This window comes from Dendrobates tinctorius, unplaced genomic scaffold (assembly GCF_039654945.1).
Source record: "Dendrobates tinctorius isolate UK_male_01 unplaced genomic scaffold, ASM3965494v1 ptg000142l, whole genome shotgun sequence".
Taxonomy (NCBI): Eukaryota; Metazoa; Chordata; class Amphibia; order Anura; family Dendrobatidae; genus Dendrobates; species Dendrobates tinctorius.
Window position 1 is genome coordinate 77,105 of NW_027361809.1, and position 24,478 is coordinate 101,582.

At 47.5% G+C, this 24,478-nt stretch overlaps 1 protein-coding gene across 2 annotated transcripts in view; it reads left to right on the forward strand.

Annotated features, from left to right (window-relative positions):
- DENND5A (DENN domain containing 5A) overlaps window positions 1-24,478 on the forward strand; it is a 46,391-nt gene that overhangs the window by 8,716 nt on the left and 13,197 nt on the right. For both annotated transcript variants that reach the window (XM_073545177.1, XM_073545179.1), the window contains 18 exons: window positions 1,973-2,082; window positions 4,017-4,674; window positions 6,828-7,015; window positions 9,911-10,228; window positions 10,424-10,639; window positions 10,942-11,176; window positions 11,855-12,005; window positions 12,351-12,444; window positions 15,557-15,688; window positions 15,817-15,969; window positions 16,046-16,127; window positions 18,208-18,292; window positions 20,645-20,773; window positions 20,952-21,073; window positions 23,180-23,325; window positions 23,534-23,652; window positions 24,050-24,231; window positions 24,342-24,424. In XM_073545177.1, the coding sequence (XP_073401278.1) occupies window positions 1,973-2,082; window positions 4,017-4,674; window positions 6,828-7,015; window positions 9,911-10,228; window positions 10,424-10,639; window positions 10,942-11,176; window positions 11,855-12,005; window positions 12,351-12,444; window positions 15,557-15,688; window positions 15,817-15,969; window positions 16,046-16,127; window positions 18,208-18,292; window positions 20,645-20,773; window positions 20,952-21,073; window positions 23,180-23,325; window positions 23,534-23,652; window positions 24,050-24,231; window positions 24,342-24,424 (3,203 nt within the window). The remainder of the gene's footprint in view (window positions 1-1,972; window positions 2,083-4,016; window positions 4,675-6,827; window positions 7,016-9,910; window positions 10,229-10,423; window positions 10,640-10,941; window positions 11,177-11,854; window positions 12,006-12,350; window positions 12,445-15,556; window positions 15,689-15,816; window positions 15,970-16,045; window positions 16,128-18,207; window positions 18,293-20,644; window positions 20,774-20,951; window positions 21,074-23,179; window positions 23,326-23,533; window positions 23,653-24,049; window positions 24,232-24,341; window positions 24,425-24,478) is intronic.

A 24,478-nucleotide genomic window follows, 5' to 3' on the forward strand; every position in this document is an offset into this window, starting at 1 on the left:
TCTTTGGCGCGCTCTCTCTCGGCCCTCTGCGTTGCTCTCTCCAGCCCCCGCCGATCTTGCCATGCTCTCTTCTCACTTTGTAGTTGCCCTCTGGACTTTCCATCTTCTGCTTTTTCTAATCCCTTCCTGTGTGTTTGTCCTAATTTTGGCTTTTTAGCTGCTGATGATATCAGTGAATGAAGTGGGCGGCGCTGTGGGAGACGGCGATTCCCCGACCTAGAGATCCTACTTGTTATTGAGTTGCCCCAGTGCTTTCATCCTGCCCATAGTATGGCTGCCGGCAGTGATTTGGGGTCAGCCTCTCCTTCCCTGTATAGAATATACTCCTACATCTCTGGATGTCTTTAACCCCTTCAGTTACTAGAAAACCACCACGAATTGGACTACCCAGATACAAAATTATAGATACTGTGTATAAAAAAAAAAAAAAATCTTATTGTGCAAATTGTTAAAACCCTAAAATAAAAAACAGATAAGGAAAGAGGAAAACCCAGCAAAGACGGAAAGCGGTAAACAATCCATTTATAAATTAATAGCAATACATAGTTTTCACAATAATTGGATTAAACATTACATCAACATTCTGTGTAGACAGGAGTAAGTTTAGTACAGGTGTTATGGTGCCATCTAGTGGTTGTGTGCAATAAATCCATCACAGGAGGTCGGTGTAATAGAAGCTTGCCGCCCTGCAGGGAGACAGATTCAAGGAGAGTGGTCATTGATGTATAAAAGGTATATAATAGTACATGTATAAATTATAACTTCAGGGCTAAGACATTCAAAAGCGAATCACCAAGTGTGGCAAACTAGTCGCAATAATTTCATATAGACTGAGGACACAGAGCAAGTGCATAATCAAAAACCACCTGTTCATGAAAGAGTGAGCAGGAAAAATCGAGTAGATGCTATAGTGCTATGCCGTAGATATCAATAGCACGGTACAAAACAGCGAGGAGAACAACCTGCACAATACTAAAGGTAAGTACAAGGATTGAGATCAGAGATTTGCCACTATCCCTCGTACGCGCGTTTCGCTGCGTCAGCTTCCTCACAGGGGTTGTTCTCCTCACTGTTTTGTACCGTGCTATTGATATCTACGGCATAGCACTATAGCATCTACTCGATTTTTCCTGCTCACTCTTTCATGAACAGGAGGTTTTTGATTATGCACTTGCTCTGTGTCTTCAGTCTATATGAAATTATTGCGACTAGTTTGCCACACTTGGTGATTCGCTTTTGAATGTCTTATCCCTGAAGTTATAATTTATACATGTACTATTATATACCTTTATACATCAATGACCACTTTCCTTGAATCTGTCTCCCTGCAGGGCGGCAAGCTTCTATTACACCGACCTCCTGTGATGGATTTATTGCACACAACCACTAGATGGCGCCATAACACCTTTACTAAACTTACTCCTGTCTACACGGAATGTTGATGTAATGTTTAATACAAATATTGTGAAAACTATGTATCGCTATTAATTTATTTGTAAATGGATTGTTTACCGCTTTTTGCCTTTGGGTTTTCCCCTTTCCATAACTGTTTTTTATTTGAATGTTTTAACATTTTGCACAATAAAGATGAACTTATTTTAATATCTATACTTTTGTATCTGGGTAGTTCCAATTCGTGGCGGCATTCTATCTGTCTTTGGGAAGTCCCATATAACTTTTTCACCCCACTTTGTGGAGCCCTTGAATTACTAGTATTGAGGAGCCCCCCTGGGCTGTCCATCATCCATTCCCCCATTTCTGTGCTGGTATCATGGCGTTTTCTTGCAGCTCTGAGTAATTTGAGTAACCGTCGTCTGCTTGGATAACTGTCCACTAACGCACTTTCCTCTGTGAGCAGGTGGCGGTCTGCAGTTCTGCCCTTTCCTGTGTGTCGCTGATCGCTGCCCCCTCTACGTCAAGAGGAATCTGCGGCTTCACTAACCTGTCGGCTATTTTCACTGTTTCCTTCCAGGAGAAAATTTCGAGCAGACCCCCCTACGGCGCACTTTTAAGTCAAAAGTTTTAGCACGGTATCCAGAAAATGTGGAGTGGAATGCGTTTGACCAGGATGCGGTGGGCATGGTAGGTGCGCTCTGCGCTGGGGGGAGGGTCTGCGCTGGGGAGGGTCTGCAGTTTTTGACCAGCTTGCGGTGGGCATAGTATGTGCGCTCTGCGCTGGGGGGGGTCTGCGCTGGGGGAGGGTCTGCAGCTTTTGACCAGCTTGCGGTGGGCATGGTATGGTGGGACTGCGCTGGGGGGAGGGTCTGCGCTGGGGAGAGTCGGCAGCTTTTGACCAGCTTGCAGTGGGCATGGTATGTGCGCTCTGCACTGGGGGGGAGGGTCTGCGCTGGGGGAGGGTCTGCAGCTTTTGACCAGCTTGCAGTGGGCATGGTATGTGCGCTCTGCTCTGGGGGAGGGTCTGCAGCTTTTGACCAGCTTGCAGTGGGCATGGTATGGGGGGACTGCGCTGGGGGAGGGTCTGCGCTGGGGGAGGGTCTGCAGCTTTTGACCAGCTTGCGGTGGGCATGGTATGGTGGGACTGCGCTGGGGGGAGGGTCTGCGCTGGGGAGAGTCGGCAACTTTTGACCAGCTTGCATTGGGCATGGTATGTGCGCTCTGCACTGGGGGGGGGGTCTGCGCTGGGGGAGGGTCTGCGCTGGGGGAGGGTCTGCAGCTTTTGACCAGCTTGTGGTGGGCATGGTATGGTGGGACTGCGCTGGGGGGAGGGTCTGCGCTGGGGAGAGTCGGCAGCTTTTGACCAGCTTGCAGTGGGCATGGTATGTGCGCTCTGCTCTGGGGGAGGGTCTGCAGCTTTTGACCAGCTTGCAGTGGGCATGGTATGGGGGGACTGCGCTGGGGGAGGGTCTGCGCTGGGGGAGGGTCTGCAGCTTTTGACCAGCTTGCGGTGGGCATGGTATGTGCGCTCTGCACTGGGGAAGGGTATGCGCTGGGGGAGGGTCTGCAGCTTTTGACCAGCTTGCAGTGGGCATGGTATGGGGGGACTGCGCTGGGGGAGGGTCTGCAGCTTTTGACCAGCTTGTGGTGGGCATGGTATGGTGGGACTGCGCTGGGGGGAGGGTCTGCGCTGGGGAGAGTCGGCAGCTTTTGACCAGCTTGCAGTGGGCATGGTATGTGCGCTCTGCTCTGGGGGAGGGTCTGCAGCTTTTGACCAGCTTGCAGTGGGCATGGTATGGGGGGACTGCGCTGGGGGAGGGTCTGCGCTGGGGGAGGGTCTGCAGCTTTTGACCAGCTTGCGGTGGGCATGGTATGTGCGCTCTGCACTGGGGAAGGGTATGCGCTGGGGGAGGGTCTGCAGCTTTTGACCAGCTTGCAGTGGGCATGGTATGGGGGGACTGCGCTGGGGGAGGGTCTGCAGCTTTTGACCAGCTTGCGGTGGGCATGGTATGTGCGCTCTGCGCTGGGGAAGGGTATGCCCTGGGGGAGGGTCTGCAGCTTTTGACCAGCTTGCAGTGGGCATGGTATGGGGGGACTGCGCTGGGGGAGGGTCTGCAGCTTTTGACCAGCTTGCGGTGGGCATGGTATGTGCGCTCTGCGCTGGGGAAGGGTATGCCCTGGGGGAGGGTCTGCAGCTTTTGACCAGCTTGCAGTGGGCATGGTATGGGGGACTGCGCTGGGGGAGGGTCTGCAGCTTTTGACCAGCTTGCGGTGGGCATGGTATGTGCGCTCTGCACTGGGGGGGGGGTCTGCGCCGGGGAGGGTCTGCGCTGGGGGAGGGTCTGCGCTGGGGGGGGGGGGTCTGAAGCTTTTATCTAATTCCTTGTCCTGATTTTACATGATATTAAACTCCAATCACAGCCAGTAACTTCTCTGAGCAGCAGCAGTGTGCTGTCTGCCTTCGGGAGAGAGGGGTGCACTTATTTGTACATTTGCGCACTGTTTGGAGCACTACATCTCCCACGATGCAGCACAGTGGGGCATGCTCTTCACACTGAGTTCTGGATGCTGCTTTGGGTGTGATTGGAGACGTGTAAGCCATGTGTTGTGGTGTCTTGCAGCTGTGTATGCCCAAGGGCTTATCATTCAAGACTCAGGCCGACTGCCGGGATCCTCAGTTTCATTCCTTCATCATCACCCGGGAGGATGGGTCCAGGACGTTTGGTTTTGCTCTCACCTTCTTTGAGGAAGTTACCAGCAAGCAGATCTGTAGCGCCATGCAGACATTGTACCACATGCACAATGCGGAGTACGACATCATCCACATGTCCGCCACCAATGGCAGCGGCTCGCACTGCACGGAGGAGTACAACGACTCATCTGTCGCCAAACTGCAGAGGTTCAACTCATACGACATCACCCGCGACACCTTGTACGTCTCAAAGTGCATCTGTCTCATCGCCCCCATGTCCTTCATGACGGCGTGTAAGAAGGTCCTGGAGCAGCTCCACCAGGCCGTCACCTCCCCGCAGCCCCCGCCGCTGCCCCTGGACAGCTACATCTATAACATCCTCTATGAGGTTCCTCTGCCGCCCGCTGGGAGGTCCCTGAAGTTCTCGGGGGTCTACGGGCCAATTATATGTCAGCGGCCGAGCACCAACGAGTTACCCCTGTTTGACTTTCCTGTAAATGAGGTGTTCGAGTTACTGGGTGTGGAAAACGTCGTGCAGCTCTTCACCTGCGCCCTCCTGGAGTTCCAGATCCTCCTCTACTCTCAGCGTGAGTCGCCTCGCCATAATGTCACCGGTCATTCCAGCATTATAGCCATGTATTCCTGTACATAGGGGGCAGTATTATAGTAGTTATATTATTGTACATAGGGGCAGTATTATAGTAGTTATATTCCTGTACATAGGGGGCAGTATTATAGTAGTTATATTATTGTACATAGGGGCAGTATTATAGTAGTTTTATTCTTGTACATAGGAGCAGTATTATCTAGTTATATTCTTGTACATAAGAGCAGTATTATAGTAGTTATATTCTTGTAAAAAGGGGGCAGTATTATAGTAGTTATATTCTTGTACATAGGAGCAGTATTATAGTAGTTATATTCTTGTACATAGGGGCAGTATTATAGTAGTTATATTCTTGTACATAGGGGAAGTATTATAGTAGTTATATTCTTGTACATAGGAGCAGTATTATAGTAGTTATATTCTTGTACATAGGAGCAGTATTATAGTAGTTATATTCTTGTACATAGGGGGCAGTATTATAGTAGTTATTTTCTTGTACATAGAGGGCAGTATTATAGTAGTTATATTCTTGTACATAGGGGCAGTATTATAGTAGTTATATTCTTGTACATAGGGGCAGTATTATAGTAGTTATATTCTTGTACATAGGGGCAGTATTATAGTAGTTATATTCTTGTACATAGGGAGCAGTATTATAGTAGTTATATTCTTGTACATAGGGAGCAGTATTATAGTAGTTATATTCTTGTACATAGGGGGCAGTATTATAGTAGTTATATTCTTGTACATAGGGAGCAGTATTATAGTAGTTATATTCTTGTACATAGGGAGCAGTATTATAGTAGTTATATTCTTGTACATAGCAGTATTATAGTAGTTATATTCTTGTACATAGGGGCAGTATTATAGTAGTTATATTCTTGTACATAGGAGCAGTATTATAGTAGTCATATTCTTGTACATAGGAGCAGTATTATAGTAGTTATATTCTTGTACATAGGGGGCGGTATTATAGTAGTTATATTCTTGTACATAGCAGTATTATAGTAGTTATATTCTTGTACATAGGGGCAGTATTATAGTAGTTATATTCTTGTACATAGGGGGCAGTATTATAGTAGTTATATTCTTGTACATAGGGAGCAGTATTATAGTAGTTATATTCTTGTACATAGGGAGCAGTATTATAGTAGTTATATTCTTGTACATAGCAGTATTATAGTAGTTATATTCTTGTACATAGGGGCAGTATTATAGTAGTTATATTCTTGTACATAGGGGCAGTATTATAGTAGTTATATTCTTGTACATAGGAGCAGTATTATAGTAGTCATATTCTTGTACATAGGGAGCAGTATTATAGTAGTTATATTCTTGTACATAGGGAGCAGTATTATAGTAGTTATATTCTTGTACATAGCAGTATTATAGTAGTTATATTCTTGTACATAGGGGCAGTATTATAGTAGTTATATTCTTGTACATAGGGAGCAGTATTATAGTAGTTATATTCTTGTACATAGGGAGCAGTATTATAGTAGTTATATTCTTGTACATAGGGGGCAGTATTATAGTAGTTATATTCTTGTACATAGGGAGCAGTATTATAGTAGTTATATTCTTGTACATAGGGAGCAGTATTATAGTAGTTATATTCTTGTACATAGCAGTATTATAGTAGTTATATTCTTGTACATAGGGGCAGTATTATAGTAGTTATATTCTTGTACATAGGAGCAGTATTATAGTAGTCATATTCTTGTACATAGGAGCAGTATTATAGTAGTTATATTCTTGTACATAGGGGGCGGTATTATAGTAGTTATATTCTTGTACATAGCAGTATTATAGTAGTTATATTCTTGTACATAGGGGCAGTATTATAGTAGTTATATTCTTGTACATAGGGGCAGTATTCTAGTAGTTATATTCTTGTACATAGGGAGCAGTATTATAGTAGTTATATTCTTGTACATAGGGAGCAGTATTATAGTAGTTATATTCTTGTACATAGCAGTATTATAGTAGTTATATTCTTGTACATAGGGGCAGTATTATAGTAGTTATATTCTTGTACATAGGGGCAGTATTCTAGTAGTTATATTCTTGTACATAGGGGGCAGTATTATAGTAGTTATATTTATGAGTTGACAACTCTTATTTTATTTTCAGATTACCAGAGATTAATGACTGTGGCGGAGACCATCACCGGTCTCATGTTTCCGTTCCAGTGGCAGCATGTCTACGTCCCCATCCTGCCAGCTTCACTCCTGCACTTTCTTGATGCCCCGGTGCCATATTTGATGGGTTTACACTCCAATGGTTTGGATGACAGGTCGAAGCTGGAGCTGCCGCAGGAGGTATGACCTATGGACGGGTGGGGAGATGTCGGTCAGCTGTCATGGTTGCATGTTTTTTTTTTTCTTTGTTTGATACCAGAATGCTCTGAGTGCTGTCCGTACCGGTATAGGGCAGTTTGTAGTTTTTGTAGCTTGTACTGGTTCGTAAAGCTGACATTTCTGTATTCGGAGTAACTGGCTTCTCTGATCCTCAGTGATCAGCAGATCGTTCTCTGCAGCAGAAATACAACATAGGATGGTGAATGTGAGTTGTAAAGGCGACGTCCTAGAATGTTCTACAGAAGCCGCTGATGACTCAGAACAAGCAGAGCGAGAATCTGTTAATCCCCTGATTGTTATGGACCTTACAGTGGATTCTTGTCTGCTGTGAATACAAAAGCTGGTATTTATTAGGAATATGTGATGTCACCTCTGATCTCTGGTGATGGATAGGAGGCATTCTCAGTGATGTCACCTCTGATCTATAGTGATGGATAGGAGGCATTCTCAGTGATGTCACCGCTGATCTCTAGTGATGGATAGGAGGCATTCTCAGTGATGTCAGCGCTGATCTCTGGTGATGGATAGGAGGCATTCTCCGTGATGTCACCTCTGATCTCTGGTGATGGATAGGAGGCATTCTCAGTGATGTCACCTCTGATCTCTGGTGATGGATAGGAGGCATTCTCAGTGATGTCACCTCTGATCTCTAGTGATGGATAGGAGGCATTCTCAGTGATGTCACCTCTGATCTCTGGTGATGGATAGGAGGCATTCTCAGTGATGTCACCTCTGATCTCTGGTGATGGATAGGAGGCATTCTCAGTGATGTCACCTCTGATCTCTAGTGATGGATAGGAGGCATTCTCAGTGATGTCACCGCTGATCTCTAGTGATGGATAGGAGGCATTCTCAGTGATGTCAGCGCTGATCTCTGGTGATGGATAGGAGGCATTCTCCGTGATGTCACCTCTGATCTCTGGTGATGGATAGGAGGCATTCTCAGTGATGTCACCTCTGATCTCTGGTGATGGATAGGAGGCATTCTCAGTGATGTCACCTCTGATCTCTAGTGATGGATAGGAGACATTCTCAGTGATGTCACCGCTGATCTCTAGTGATGGATAGGAGGCATTCTCAGTGATGTCAGCGCTGATCTCTAGTGATGGATAGGAGACATTCTCAGTGATGTCACCGCTGATCTCTAGTGATGGATAGGAGGCATTCTCAGTGATGTCACCTCTGATCTCTAGTGATGGATAGGAGACATTCTCAGTGATGTCACCTCCGATCTCTAGTGATGGATAGGAGGCATTCTCAGTGATGTCACCTCTGATCTCTGGTGATGGATAGGAGGCATTCTCAGTGATGTCACCTCTGATCTCTAGTGATGGATAGGAGACATTCTCAGTGATGTCACCGCTGATCTCTAGTGATGGATAGGAGGCATTCTCAGTGATGTCAGCGCTGATCTCTGGTGATGGATAGGAGGCATTCTCCGTGATGTCACCTCTGATCTCTGGTGATGGATAGGAGGCATTCTCAGTGATGTCACCTCTGATCTCTGGTGATGGATAGGAGGCATTCTCAGTGATGTCACCTCTGATCTCTAGTGATGGATAGGAGGCATTCTCAGTGATGTCACCTCTGATCTCTGGTGATGGATAGGAGGCATTCTCAGTGATGTCACCTCTGATCTCTAGTGATGGATAGGAGACATTCTCAGTGATGTCACCGCTGATCTCTAGTGATGGATAGGAGGCATTCTCAGTGATGTCAGCGCTGATCTCTGGTGATGGATAGGAGGCATTCTCCGTGATGTCACCTCTGATCTCTGGTGATGGATAGGAGGCATTCTCAGTGATGTCACCTCTGATCTCTGGTGATGGATAGGAGGCATTCTCAGTGATGTCACCTCTGATCTCTAGTGATGGATAGGAGGCATTCTCAGTGATGTCACCTCTGATCTCTGGTGATGGATAGGAGGCATTCTCAGTGATGTCACCTCTGATCTCTGGTGATGGATAGGAGGCATTCTCAGTGATGTCACCTCTGATCTCTAGTGATGGATAGGAGGCATTCTCAGTGATGTCACTGCTGATCTATAGTGATGGATAGGAGACATTCTCAGTGATGTCACCTCTGATCTCTAGTGATGGATAGGAGGCATTCTCAGTGATGTCACCTCTGATCTCTAGTGATGGATAGGAGGCATTCTCAGTGATGTCACCTCTGATCTCTAGTGATGGATAGGAGACATTCTCAGTGATGTCACCGCTGATCTCTGGTGATAGGAGACATTCTCAGTGATGTCACCGCTAATCTCTAGTGATGGATAGGAGGCATTCTCAGTGATGTCACCACTGATCTCTGGTGATGGATAGGAGGCATTCTTAGTGATGTCACCTCTGATCTCTAGTGATGGATAGGAGACATTCTCAGTGATGTCACCTCTGATCTCTGGTGATGGATATGAGACATTCTCGGTTATGTCACCTCTGATCTCTAGTGATGGATAGGAGACATTCTCAGTGATGTCACCTCTGATCTCTAGTGATGGATAGGAGGCATTCTCGGTGATGTCACCTCTGATCTCTGGTGATGGATATGAGACATTCTCAGTGATGTCACCTCTGATCTCTAGTGATGGATAGGAGACAATCTCAGTGATGTCACCTCTGATCTCTAGTGATGGATAGGAAGCATTCTCAGTGATGTCACCTCTGATCTCTAGTGATGGATAGGAGGCATTCTCGGTGATGTCACCTCTGATCTCTAGTGATGGATAGGAGGCATTCTCAGTGTGTCACCGCTGATCTTTGTATATTGAGAACGTTCGCTTTGTTCTGTATGACCTTGTTGTGCCCGGTGTGTCTTATTGGGCCACTGAGCCGTTGTGTCCTTCCCTTTCTTTAGGCCAATCTGTGCTTCGTGGACATCGATAACCATTTCATCGAGCTGCCAGAAGATCTTCCCCAGTTCCCCAACAAGCTGGAGTTCATCCAGGAGGTCTCCGAGGTCCTCATGTCTTTCGGGATTCCACCTGAAGGAAATCTGCACTGCAGCGAGAGTGTCTCCAAACTGAAGAACATCAAGACAGTTGACCTGGTGACCGACAAGAAGAACGGGAATCTGGCGGGGTCGCCGCTGCGCTCCTTTGAGCTCCTGAAAGAGAATGAGACCCTGGCCCGGATACAGGCGCTGGTGAAGAGGACGGGGGTGAGCCTGGAGAAGGTGAGGCTGTGATCAGGCGGTGCAGTAACCAGAAAAGCTTAACTATTTTGAGTAATATTCTTGTGCAATAGAGTAACAATCTCTGCTTGCTGTCAGTACGTGAGAATATCACATGTAGGTCTTCAGCTGAACGCTGGGGCATTTCTGCGTTATTTTTTTGTGTACAGTTTGATTTTCGCATTTCCTTCCCTGTAGGTGGTAGTTAAAGAAGAGACCACCAGTAAGAAAGACACAAAATTCCAATGTGATGAGGAAGAGCTCCGCGTCCACCAGCTGAACATTCACATCCGGGAAGTGTTTGCCAACCGTTTCACCCAGATGTTTGCCGACTACGAGGTGTTTGTCATCCAACCGAGCCAAGACAAGGAGTCCTGGTTCACGAACCGCGAGCAGATGCAGAACTACGACAAGGTGTGCAATGTATCACATGGTTCAAGATCTCTGCTTGCTGTCAGTGTAGAGTTCAAACAGTTGTCCTCCTGAGCGCTAATTAGGCTGAATACAACTGTAACAAATTCTCAGCTGTGTAAGAAGGTCTAGGTCAGGATGGGATGTCAACCTCTGGATCTAAATATGAAGGTTGCCATTCACTGATGGCAAGTGGAGATGTTGAAAATGGTGAGAAATTGAAACAAAGTTTTTTTCATGAAGTTGTAAAGCTTCTTTATGTACAAGGATTACACTTTTTTTCATGACCCTCTCTTTCCATGCAGGCGTCCTTCCTCTCAGACCAGCCTGAGCCGTACCTGCCTTTCCTCTCACGTTTCTTGGAAACGCAGATGTTTGCCTCCTTCATTGACAATAAGATCATGTGCCACGATGACGATGACAAAGACCTCATTTTACGAGTTTTCGATGTCAGAGTGGACAAGATCCGACTATTAAATGTCCGGACGCCAACCTTGCGCACATCCATGTATCAGAAGTGCACGGCTTTCGAGGAAGCAGGTTGGGGCATTTACTTATGGCATCATTGTGAGTGTTTGGAAGTGCGGTTTGTTGCCGGGCGTGGATAGATACTGGCAAGATGGGCAGGTGATGAGAGAGCGAGCGGTAGGGGGGATGAGAGAGCGAGCGGTAGGATGGATGAGAGAGAGCGGTAGGGGGCATGAGAGAGCGAGCGGTAGGATGGATGAGAGAGAGAGCGGTAGGGGGGATGAGAGAGAGCGGTAGGGTGGATGACAGAGCGAACGGAAGGGGGGATGAGAGAGCAAGCGGTAGGGGGCATGAGAGAGCGAGCGGTAGGATGGATGAGAGAGCGAGCGGTAGGATGGATGAGAGAGAGAGCGGTAGGATGGATGAGAGAGAGCGGTAGGGGGCATGAGAGAGCGAGCGGTAGGGGGGATGAGAGAGCAAGCGGTAGGATAGATGAGAGAGAGCGGTAGGGTGGATGAGAGAGCGGTAGGGTGGATGAGAGAGCGGAAGGGGGGATGAGAGAGCAAGCGGTAGGGGGCATGAGAGAGTGAGCGGTAGGGGGGATTGAGCGAGCGGATGGGGGGGATGAGCGAGCGGCAGGGGGATTGAGAGAGCGAGCGGCAGGGGGATTGAGAGAGCGAGCGGCAGGGGGGATGAGAGAGAACATTATCGGCACCAGACAGATATTACTTGTTTCTGATTGTCCTGCAGTGAAGGCCATTGAGTTGCGACTCTCCAAGATCGATCACACCGCCATCCACCCGCATCTGCTGGATATGAAGATCGGCCAAGGGAAATATGAGCCGGGGTTCTTCCCTAGACTGCAGTCTGATGTCTTGTCTTCGGGACCAGCAACAAACAAGTGAGAACTATCCTGATGATCGGGGTGATATTCCTGCTAGCTTTATTCTCCTACAGGCTGCTGTGAGTGTTCGGGGGATTGTGGTCCCCTGTGTAGTCCTGGGTTATAATCCCCTCATCTGATTTCATGGTTGGGTCTGGGGGACATGATGATCCCTCTCCCCCTTCCAGGGTCCATATGTAAAAACCCCAAAATAACTTATAATCTGGGAATCTGGGTCTATTGTACCTGATGGACACATCGTATCACACACTAATATTCGTCCTCCCCCTGCGTTTCTCAAAGGAGTTCTGCAGCAGCTAAGCTTGGGGACCGAATGCTCATTTTTATCATCATCTGTTACAGATGGACAAAAAGGAACGCGCCTGCACAATGGAGACGGAAAGACAGACAGAAGCAGCACACGGAGCACCTCCGACTGGATAATGACCAGAGGGAGGTGAGCGCTCCACCTGTGCATTCAATCTATTCTCCTCTGTTATCAGCCGGGTCACACTAGGGAGACGCAAATTGAGGTGGTAGTTGAGTGACAGGATGTGTAGAATCATCCCTGACCTCCTTATCTTTACCATAAAGTTGTGCTCATAAGTTTACATACCCCGGCAGAATTTTTGCTTTCTTGGCCTTTTTTTCAGAGAATATGAATGATAACACCAAACCTTTTCCTCCACTCATGGTTAGTGGTTGGGTGAAGCCATTTATTGTCAGACTACTGTGTTTTCTCTTTTTAAATCATAATGACAACCCCAAACATCCAAATGACCCCGATCAAAAGTTCACATACCCTGGTGATTTTGACCTGATACATGCACAGATGGTGACACAAATGGGTTTGACTGTCAACTAAAGGTAACATCCTCACCTGTGACTTGTTTGCTTGTAATCAGTGTGTGTGTATAAAAGCTGAGTGAGTTTCAGGGATCCAGACAGACTCTGGCATCTTTCATCCAGCCACTGACGTTTCTGGATTGTGAGATATCACATATCTCCAGGGCTGAGACCATCCTATGTGACTCGTATCATCCCCTTTTATAATGCGCCAATACTAATATACTATGGCTTGTTAAAGTATTCACCCCCTAGGGCTTTTTACCTAATTGGTGATATTACAACCTGTATGTAAATATTTTTGTAATCCATTTAGTATGTGATGCCTCAGCACTAAATAGTCTACGTTAGTGAAGTGAGAAAAATATCAGCAGAAATTAAATTTATGGGATCAAATAACTAAAAATTGGCATGTGCATATATATTCACCCCTTTTGCTATGAAGCCCCTTGTTTAGTGGCAGGACGTCGCCCTGTGTGCAATCTAAGTGTCACATTGTGTCAGTATATACACTTTACCTTATCTGAAAGGTCACAGAGGCTGCAACACTATTAATAAGTGGCACCACTAACCAAACACAACCATGAAGACCAAGGAGCTCTCCAAACACCACTGGGAAGACCAAAGAGCTCTCCAAACACCACCACGACAACCAAGGAGATCTCCAAACACCACTGGGAAGACAAAGGAGGTCTCCAAACATCACCACGACAACCAAGGAGATCTCCAAAAAACAGTCAGTAACAAAGTTGTTGAGAAAAAAATCTCCCAATTTCTCATGATCCCCGGGAGAACCATCAAATCCATTATCACATGGAAAGAACATGGTACCACATCAACTCTGCCTAGAGAGGGTGCCCACCAAAATGGTCAGGTCGGGAAAGGAGAGCATTAATCGGAGAGGCCACACAAAGGTAACCCTGAAAGAGTCGCAGAGTTTCCAAGCAGAGACTGGAGTATCTGTCACTATGACCACAATGTGCTGTACACTTCATAGAGATGGCATTTATGTGGACAGAAAAAAGCCTTTACTGAAACACAAAAATTGTAAGGTTCGTTTTGAGTTTGCCAAAAGACATGTGGGAGACTCCCCAAATGTATGGAGTAAGGTGCTGTGGTCAGAGGAGGCCAAAATTGAACTTTTTGGCCACCAAGGTAAACTCTGTCTGGCACCAAACCAGCACAGCTCATCACCCCAAGAACACCATCCCTACAGTGAAACATGATGGTGGTGGCAGCATCATGCTGTGTCGATGTTTTTTCAGCAGCAGGAACAGGAAAAATTGTCCTAGTTGAGGGGAAGATGGATGGTGAGAAATACAGAATATTCTGGAACAAAACCTGTTTCAGTCTGTCAGTGATTTGAGACTGGGACTGGGTTCACCTTTCAACAAGACAGTGACCCAAAGCATACTGCTAAAGCAAGGGGGGTGGGTAATATTATTTTTTCTGCCACAGGCTGTTTGGATATTTATACAATCCTTCGGGGGCTAAAAAATTGTGCTCTAGTTCCGCCCTCAAAGTCCTGACTCTGGCACTGGTGTCAGGATGTAATCTTTCATTGCATGCGCCTGGGCGTACAGTAGTGAACACTGCGTACATGTGCTTACAGAGCAATAACAAATGAATTGGCCGTCAACATACAGCTGCCAGCCCATGCACGGAGGAATCCGCCTGGGGCCCGGATAAAAGACCATTGAGGGCTGTGAACAACTCATGTGCCTGAGGTTCTCCACCCCTGTGCTAAAGCACCACTCGAGTGGTTTAAGGGGAAACGTGGAAATATTCTGGAGCGGCCGAGTCACAGCCCAGACCTTAGTCCAATGGAGAATCTGTGGTCAGACGCGAAGATCGCTGTTCACCAGAGGAAACATCTAACCTGAAGGAGCTGGAGCAGTTTTCTCTTGAGGAATGATCAAAACTCCTCAAGATGTGGAAAGCTCAGAGACTTACCCAAAGCAACGTTCAGCTGTAATTGCCGCAAAAGGAGGCTCTACAAAGTACTGACTTTAGGGGGGTGAATAGTTATGCACACTGAAGCTTTCAGCATTTTTGTCCTATTTGTTGTTTGCTTCACAATAAAAAGAAAATTAAATGTTCACAGGTGTCGGCATGTCCTCTACATGAACTGATACAAACCCTAAAAAAATGAAATTCCAGGTTCTGAGGTAGCAAAACTCAAAAAATGACAAAGGGGGTGAATACTTTCACAAGCCTCCGTAACATCCAGACATTACACCATATGTGACTGATATCAGCCCCTCTTATAACGCTCCAGTACTGATATAACCTCCAGACATTACACCATATGTGACTGATATCAGCCCCTCTTATAACGCTCCAGTACTGATATAACCTCCAGACATTACACCATGTGACTGATATCAGCCCCTCTTATAACGCTCCAGTACTGATATAACCCCCAGACATTACACCATATGTGACTGATATCAGCCTCTCTTATAACGCTCCAGTACTGATATAACCCCCAGACATTACACCATATGTGACTGATATCAGCCCCTCTTATAACGCTCCAGTACTGATATAACCTCCAGACATTACACCATATGTGACTGATATCAGCTCCTCTTATAACGCTCCAGTACTGATATAACCCCCAGACATTACACCATATGTGACTGATATCAGCCTCTCTTATAACGCTCCAGTACTGTTATAACCTCCAGACATCGTAACTGATATCGGCCTTTTTCTTACAGAAGTACATCCAGGAGGCGAGGAATATGGGCAGCAGTATTCGGCAGCCTAAACTCTCCAACCTTTCTCCCTCTGTTATTGCTCAGACCAATTGGAAGTTTGTGGAGGGTTTGCTGAAGGAGTGCCGTAATAAGGTGCGCAGCCGTTATAACGCTACACCCAGCTTATGACCCTCACATTATTCTTCATTGTCTGAGGTCCCGTCCACTTGTCCTTCATCACCGTAGTTGAGCAGGTGGTGGACATTTCTATATTCTTGCAGACTAAGAGGATGCTGGTGGAGAAGATGGGCCGGGAGGCAGTGGAGCTGGGCCATGGCGAGGTCAGTATAACGGGCGTGGAGGAGAACACGCTGATCGCCAGCCTCTGCGATCTTCTGGAGCGGATCTGGAGCCACGGCCTCCTTGTGAAGCAGGTGGGGTCTTACTTGTGTAGGTTTTGTGACTCCCCGACTGACGGAGGCTTCACACCCTGTTCTGTTTGTTCCGCAGGGGAAGTCGGCCTTGTGGTCTCACCTGTTACATTATCAGGACAGTAGGAGGAGACTGAATGCCGGGAGCCTCGGCCACACGGGTTAGTAAGACTTCTACCCAGTGTCCGACCTCTGTCCGTCACCGTCGTTCATGTGGGTAGTGATCATGGAGTGCGGGGGCCACCTGTTATATGACCTGCAGTGATCGTGGGGTGCAGGGGCCACCTCTCCATGATATGACCTGTAGTGGTTGTGGGGTGCAGGGGCCACCTCTCTATTATATGACCTGCAGTGATCGTGGGGTGCAGGGGCCACCTCTCCATTATATGACCTGTAGTGGTTGTGGGGTGCAGGGGCCACCTCTCCATTATATGACCTGTAGTGGTTGTGGGGTGCAGGGGCCACCTCTCTATTATATGACCTGTAGTGATCGTGGGGTGCAGGGACCACCTCTCTATTATATGACCTGTAGAGGTCGTGGGGTGCAGGGGCCACCTCTCTATTATATGACCTGTCGTGATCGTGGGGTACAGGGGCCACCTCTCTATTATATGACCTGTAGTGGTCATGGGGTGCAGGGACCACCTCTCCATTATATGACCTGTAGTGGTCATGGGGTGCAGGGACCACCTCTCCATTATATGACCTGTAGTGATCGTGGGGTACAGGGGCCACCTCTCTATTATATGACCTGTAGTGGTCGTGGGGTGCAGGGGCCACCTCTCCATTATATGACCTGTAGTGATCGTGGGGTGCAGGGACCACCTCTCTATTATATGACCTGTAGTGATCGTGGGGTGCAGGGACCACCTCTCCATTATATGACCTGTAGTGATCGTGGGGTGCAGGGGCCACCTCTCCATTATATGACCTGTAGTGATCGTCGGGTGCAGGGGCCACCTCTCCATTATATGACCTGTAGTGATCGTGGGGTGCAGGGGCCACCTCTCCATTATATGACCTGTAGTGATCGTGGGGTGCAGGGACCACCTCTCCATTATATGACCTGTAGTGATCGTGGGGTGCAGGGGCCACCTCTCCATTATATGACCTGTAGTGGTTGTGGGGTGCAGGGGTCACCTCTCTATTATATGACCTGTAGTGGTTGTGGGGTGCAGGGGTCACCTCTCTATTATATGACCTGTAGTGATCATCGGGTGCAGGGGTCACCTCTCTATTATATGACCTGTAGTGGTCGTCGGGTGCAGGGGCTACCTCTCCATTATATGACCTGTAGTGGTCGTGGGGTGCAGGGGTCACCTCTCCATTATATGACCTGCAGTGATCGTGGGGTGCATGGGCCACATCTCTATTATATAACCTGTAGTGGTTGTGGGGTGCAGGGGTCACCTCTCCATTAGATGACCTGTAGTGGTCGTGGGGTGCAGGGGTCACCTCTCTATTATATGACCTGTAGTGGTTGTGGGGTGCAGGGGCCACCTCTCTATTATATGACCTGTAGTGATCGTGGGGTGCAGGGGCCACCTCTCTATTATATGACCTGTAGTGATCGTGGGGTGCAGGGGCCACCTCTCCATTATATGACCTGTAGTGGTTGTGGGGTGCAGGGGCCACCTCTCCATTATATGACCTGTAGTGGTCGTGGGGTGCAGGGGAAACCTCTCTATTATGACCTGTAGTGGTCGTGGGGTGCAGGGGAAACCTCTCTATTATGACCTGTAGTGGTCGTGGGGTGCAGGGGCCACCTCTATTATATGACCTGTAGTGGTCGTGGGGTGCAGGGGCCACCTCTATTATATGACCTGTAGTGGTCGTGGGGTGCAGGGGTCACCTCTCCATTATATGACCTGCAGTGGTTGTGGGGTGCAGGGGCCACCTCTCCATTATATGACCTGTAGTGGTTGTGGGGTGCAGGGGTCACCTCTCTATTATATGACCTGTAGTGGTCGTGGGGTGCAGGGGTCACCTCTCTATTATATGACCTGTAGTGATCGTGGGGTGCAGGGGTCACCTCTCCATTATATGACCTGTAGTGATCGTGGGGTGCAGGGGGTCACCTCTCTATTATTTGACCTGTAGTGATCGGGGGGTGCAGGGGTCACCTCTATTATGACCTGTAGTAGTTGTGGGGCTGCTGCGGTCACTTCTCTATTATTTGACCTGTAGTAATTGTGGGGTGCAGTGGTCACCTCTTTATTTTATAACTTTGTCCTCTTCCAGAGTTGTTTTTAGATTCTGAAAGACGGCGATCCGATCCTAATCCGGTGATGGCTCCAATGAAGATCTCACTGGTCCAAGACATGTTGTGAGTTTTATGGATGAGCTTTCTGGTGCTCTCTTATTAGTGACGTCGGTGGTGATTATGGGGGATCTCGGGAGGAGCAGATCTGGAATGTGCTGTGAAGTGTAGGTGTACCCTAAGTGATAAGGAGGAAATATGGGGAGGCGAGTGTAGGGGGTGCAGGGAGGTAGATTTGTAGGGGTCGGTAGTTTAGGGGTGATGCAGGCAGATGTTTGGAGGGGTTGGTAGCTTGGGGGGGATGCAGGGAGGTATGTTTGGAGGGGTCGGTAGCTTGGGGAATGCAGGGAGGTACAGGTGCGTCTCACAAAATTAGAATATCATCAGAAAGTGAATTTATTTCAGTTCTCCAATACAGACAGTGAATCTCCTATATTCTATAGCGTCATTACACAGAGAGTGATCTGTGTCACGGGTTTATTTCTGGTAATGTTGATGATTATGGCTTACAGCCAATGAGAACCCAAAAGTCATTATCTCAGGAAATTAGAATACTTTATAACACCAGCTTGAAAAATGATTTTAAAATCTGAAATGTTGTCCTACTGAAATGTATGATCAGTAAATGCACTCAGTACTTGGTCGGGCTCCTTCTGCATCAGTTACTGCATCAATGTGGCGTGGCATGGAGGCGATCAGCCTGTGGCACTGCTGAGGGGTTATGGAGGCCCAGGTTGCTTTGATCGCAGCCTTCAGCTCGTCTGCATTGTTGGGTCTGGTGTCTCTCATCTTCCTCCTGACAATACACCATAGATTCTCTATGGGGTTAAGGTCAGGAGAGTTTGCTGCCAATCAAGCCCAGTGATACTGTTGTGTGTACTCCAGGTATTGGTACTTTTGGCAGTGTGGACAGGGGCCAAGTCCTGCTGGAGAATGACATTTCCAGCTCCATAAAGCTTGTCGGCAGAGGGAAGCATGGCGAGCTCTAAAATGTCCTGGTAGACGGCTGCGCTGACTTTGGTCTTGATAAAACACAGTGGACCTACACCAGCAGATGACATGGCTCCCCAAACCATCACTGATGGTGGAGACTTCACACTAGACCTCCAGCAGCTTGGATTGTGGCCTCTCCACTCTTCAGGCCCCGTCACACACAGCGATATCGCCGTGTGTGACATGGATCAGCCCGGCCCCCCTGCCGGGTATCGCTGATCGCGCTCCATCGTCCTGGGCCGTTTTTTGTTTGTTGGTCTCCCACTGGCCAGCGCGCATCGCTGCGTGTGGCAGCGACAGACCAGCGATCAGTGACGCTGGTTTCCAATGTAAACAGCAGGTATCTAAGAGCCGCCGGCTCTTAGATACCCGCTGTTTACATTGGAAACCAGGTTGCTCGCTGGTCCTGATCTCTGGAGGGGCCGTCTATGTGACAGCTCACCAGCGATCAGCCTAATGATGTCCCAGCGATCCCATCCATGTCGGATCGTTGGTGGGGATCGCTGGGACATCGTTATGTGTAACGGGGCCTTTCCTCCAGACTCTGCGACTGCGATTTCCAAATGAAATGCAAAATTTACTTTCATCTGAACACAACCCCTCGGACCACTGACAACAGTCCAGTTCTTCTCCTTCGCCCCGGTAAGACGCTTCTGGCGTTGTCTATTGGTCATGAGTGGCTGACACAAGGAATGTGACACTTGTAGCCCATGTCCTGGATACGTCTGTGTGTGAAGCAATGACTCCAGCAGCAGCCCGCTCCTTGTGAATCTCCCCCACATTACTGAATGGCCTTTTCTTAACAGTCCTTTCCCGGCTGCGGTTATCCCGGTGGCTTGCGCACCTTTTTCTACCACACTTTTTCCTTCCACTCACCTTCCCATTAATATTCTTGGATACAGCACTGTGTGAACAGCCGGCTTCTCTAGCAATGACCTTTTGTGGCTTCCCCTCCTTGTGGAGTGTGTTAGTGACTGCCTTCTGGACATCTGTCAGGTCAGCAGTCTTCCCCATGATTGTGGAGCTACCTAAAAAGACTAAGGGGCCTTTATAAACGCTTAGGAGCCTGTACAGGTGTTTATTGTTAATTATTCTAATTTCCTGAGATAATGACTTCTGGGTTCTCATTGGCTGTAAGCCATAATCATCAACATTACCAGAAATAAACACGTGAAATAGATCACTCTGTGTGTAATGACTCTATAGAACAGAGGAGAGTCACTTTTTATATTGAAGAACTGAAAAAAAAATTCACTATTTGATGATATTCTGATTTTGTGAGAAGCTGATGTATGTTCAGAGGGGTCGGTAATTTGGGGGGATGCAGTGAGGTGTGTTTGGAGGGGTTGTTAATTTGGGGAGATGCAGGGAGGTACATTTGGGGGGTTTCTGCTGTTCTGGTTCCCTGTCATTTCTTGTTTGCAGGCACATTCAGAACATTGGAGAGATCAAGACTGATGTGGGGAAGGCGCGAGCCTGGGTCCGATTATCTATGGAGAAGAAACTTCTATCCAGACACTTAAAACAACTTCTCCATAATCATGAATTAACCAAGTATGTCCCCAGCGTCCTGTACCCCAGGTGTCTGTGTCCTCTATTATGTGTCACACGTTATGTACCCCCAGTGCCATGTCCCGGGGATCTGTAGTAAGGAAACTTCACGCTGCTCTGATTCTTGGTTACTATTCAGCATTTGTAATGATATTTTTAAAATCTTTTGCTTTTTCTGTAGAAAATTGTACAAGCGTTATGCCTTCCTGCGATGTGATGATGAGAAGGAGCAATTCTTGTATCATCTCCTGTCCTTCAACGCCGTGGATTACTTCTGCTTCACTAATGTCTTCACAACGATAAGTAAGTGCATGACCGACACTATAAATACAGAGAATAAACCTGCAGAAACTAAGAAGGCACTGTGTGCATACGTTACATTACTGATCCTGAGTTACATCCTGTATTATACTCCAGAACTGCGCTCACTATTCTGCTGGTGCAGACACTGTGTACATACGTTACATTACTTATCCTGAGTTACCTCCTGTATTATACCCCAGAGCTGCACTCACTATTCTGCTGGTGCAGTCACTGTGTACATACATTACATTACTGATCCTGAGTTACATCCTGCATTATACTCCAGAGCTGCACTCACTATTCTGCTGGTGCAGTCACTGTGTACATACATTACATCACTGATCCTGAGTTACATCCTGTATTATACTCCAGAGCTGCACTCACTATTCTGCTGGTGCAGACACTGTGTACATACGTTACATTACTTATCCTGAGTTACCTCCTGTATTATACCCCAGAGCTGCACTCACTATTCTGCTGGTGCAGTCACTGTGTACATACATTACATTACTGATCCTGAGTTACATCCTGCATTATACTCCAGAGCTGCACTCACTATTCTGCTGGTGCAGTCACTGTGTACATACATTACATCACTGATCCTGAGTTACATCCTGTATTATACTCCAGAGCTGCACTCACTATTCTGCTGGTGCAGTCACTGTGTACATACATTACATTACTGATCCTGAGTTACATCCTGCATTATACTCCAGAGCTGCACTCACTATTCTGCTGGTGCAGTCACTGTGTACATACATTACATTACTGATCCTGAGTTACATCCTGTATTATACCCCAGAGCTGCACTCACTATTCTGCTGGTGCAGTCACTGTGTACATACATTACATTACTGATCCTGAGTTACATCCTGTATTATACTCCAGAGCTGCACTCACTATTCTGCTGGTGCAGTCACTGTGTACATACATTACATCACTTATCCTGAGTTACATCCTGCATTATACTCCAGAGCCGCACTCACTATTCTGCTGGTGCAGTCACTGTGTACATACACTACATTACTGATCCTGAGTTACCTCCTGTATTATACCCCAGAGCTGCACTCACTATTCTGCTGGTGCAGTCACTGTGTACATACACTACATTACTGATCCTGAGTTAACTCCTGTATTATACCCCAGAGCTGCACTCACTATTCTGCTGGTGCAGTCACTGTGTACATATATTACTGATCCTGTGTTACATCCTGTATTATACCCCAGAGCTGCACTCACTATTCTGCTGGTGCAGTCACTGTGTACATACACTACATTACTGATCCTGAGTTACCTCCTGTTTTATACTTCAGAGCCGCACTCACTATTCTGCTGGTGCAGTCACTGTGTACATACATTACATTACTGATCCTGACTTACATCCTGTATTATACTCCACAGCTGCACTCACTATTCTGCTGGTGCAGTCACTGTGTACATACATTACTGATCCTGAGTTACCTCCTGTATTATACTCCAGAGCTGCACTCACTATTCTGCTGGTGCAGTCACTGTGTACATACATTACATTACTGATCCTGCGTTACATCCTGTATTATACTCCAGAGCTGCACTCACTATTCTGCTGGTGCAGTCACTGTGTACATACATTACATTACTGATCCCGAGTTACATCCTGCATTATACCCCAGAGCTGCACTCACTATTCTGCTGGTGCAGTCACTGTGTACACACATTACATTACTGATCCTGAGTTACATCCTGTATTATACCCCAGAGCTGCACTCACTATTCTGCTGGTGCAGTCACTGTGTACACACATTACATTACTGATCCTGAGTTACATCCTGTATTATACCCCAGAGCTGCACTCACTATTCTGCTGGTGCAGTCACTGTGTACATACATTACTGATCCTGAATTGCATCCTGTGTTATACTCCAGAGCTGCGCTCACTATTCTGAATAGTTCTCCATGCCAGACTGCATATAATAAGGGCAGGTGCTGACCTCGGAGTGTGTGCTCGGAGATTCTTGCGCTGAAGCCTGCAGAGTTGTGGGTTCAGCACTGTAGTATAATGCCGCTGCTCCGCGGTGATACATGGTCTCGGTGGATGATCTGTTTCCTTCTTTTCTGTCTCCTCAGTGATCCCTTATCACATCCTCATCATTCCCAGTAAGAAGCTCGGAGGCTCCATGTTTACTGCCAACCCCTGGATCTGTATCTCGGGAGAGATGGGAGAGACGGGCGTGCTGCAGGTTCCCCGGAATATCCTGGAGATGACCTATGAGGTGCGTTGGATGTTTGTGCTGCTGACGTTGCGGAGGTTGAAGCTCGCGCCTGGTGTGTGGCATTGTGAGCCGTCGTGCTTGCTGCTCTCTGCTGAGTCCGGCTCGTTTAGGAGCTCCAGATCACTCTTCCTCTGCCTGGTGCTTGCTGTCATCTACCTTCCATATCACAGCGATGATGTTACCCCGCGCCTCTTGTCTCCCCGCACAGTGCCAAAACCTGGGCAAGCTGACAACCGTGCAGATCGGACACGACAACTCTGGGCTGTACGCCAAGTGGCTGGTGGAGCATGTCATGGTCCGGAACGAGATCACTGGCCACACGTACAAGTGAGGGCCGGGCGGCCAGTACTGGTCGCACTTTACATTGTGTACGGCACTTCCAGAGCTGCATTCGCTGCCTTATTGGCTGCCACCTAGAGGTCAGCGCTGCGATGTGCAGCTGAGCGTTCATAGTCGGATGCATCACTTGATGGGAGACGTCGTTTTTACTGTTGTGCGTATTGTAGACACTACATCTCCTACAATGCATTACATCATTGCATGTGTAATTACACACTAGACCAGCAGGGGCAGCAGAGAGTTGTCAGCCTCTGCAGCCTTGGCTATCTGGAAGCCTGCAGAATTTTGAATGCAGCTCTAGATGTGAGTAGAGTATAATCCACCTAAAGAGTAGTACATTAATAAAGCCATTTTTTCTCTTCTAGAATTTTTTTTCTTCTTACAGGTTTCCGTGCGGTCGATGGTTGGGGAAAGGGATGGATGATGGGAGTCTGGAGAGGGTTCTGGTTGGAGATCTTCTGACGTCTACTCCGGATAATGAAGAAAGACCCTGCCGGACACCTCCTCTGCAGCACTCCCCGGGCATGATCCGGAGACTTGTGGCCATATCCCCCAATAGCAGACCCAGTAAGTGCCCCTTATTATATAGTTTGATGTTAGAGAGCGCCCCCTGCTGGTGATACCAAACTGTCTGCCCTCTATTATTTCATGTTGGTCATCTATCGTCTTCCTTGCAGAGTTGAACACGGGGCAGATCCAGGAGGCTATAGGAGAGGCAGTGAACGGCATCGTCAAGCATTTTCACAAGCCGGAGAAAGAGGTATGGTGGATTGGTGACGTCCCCCGGTACTGACATGGCGTGGCTGATCGGGGA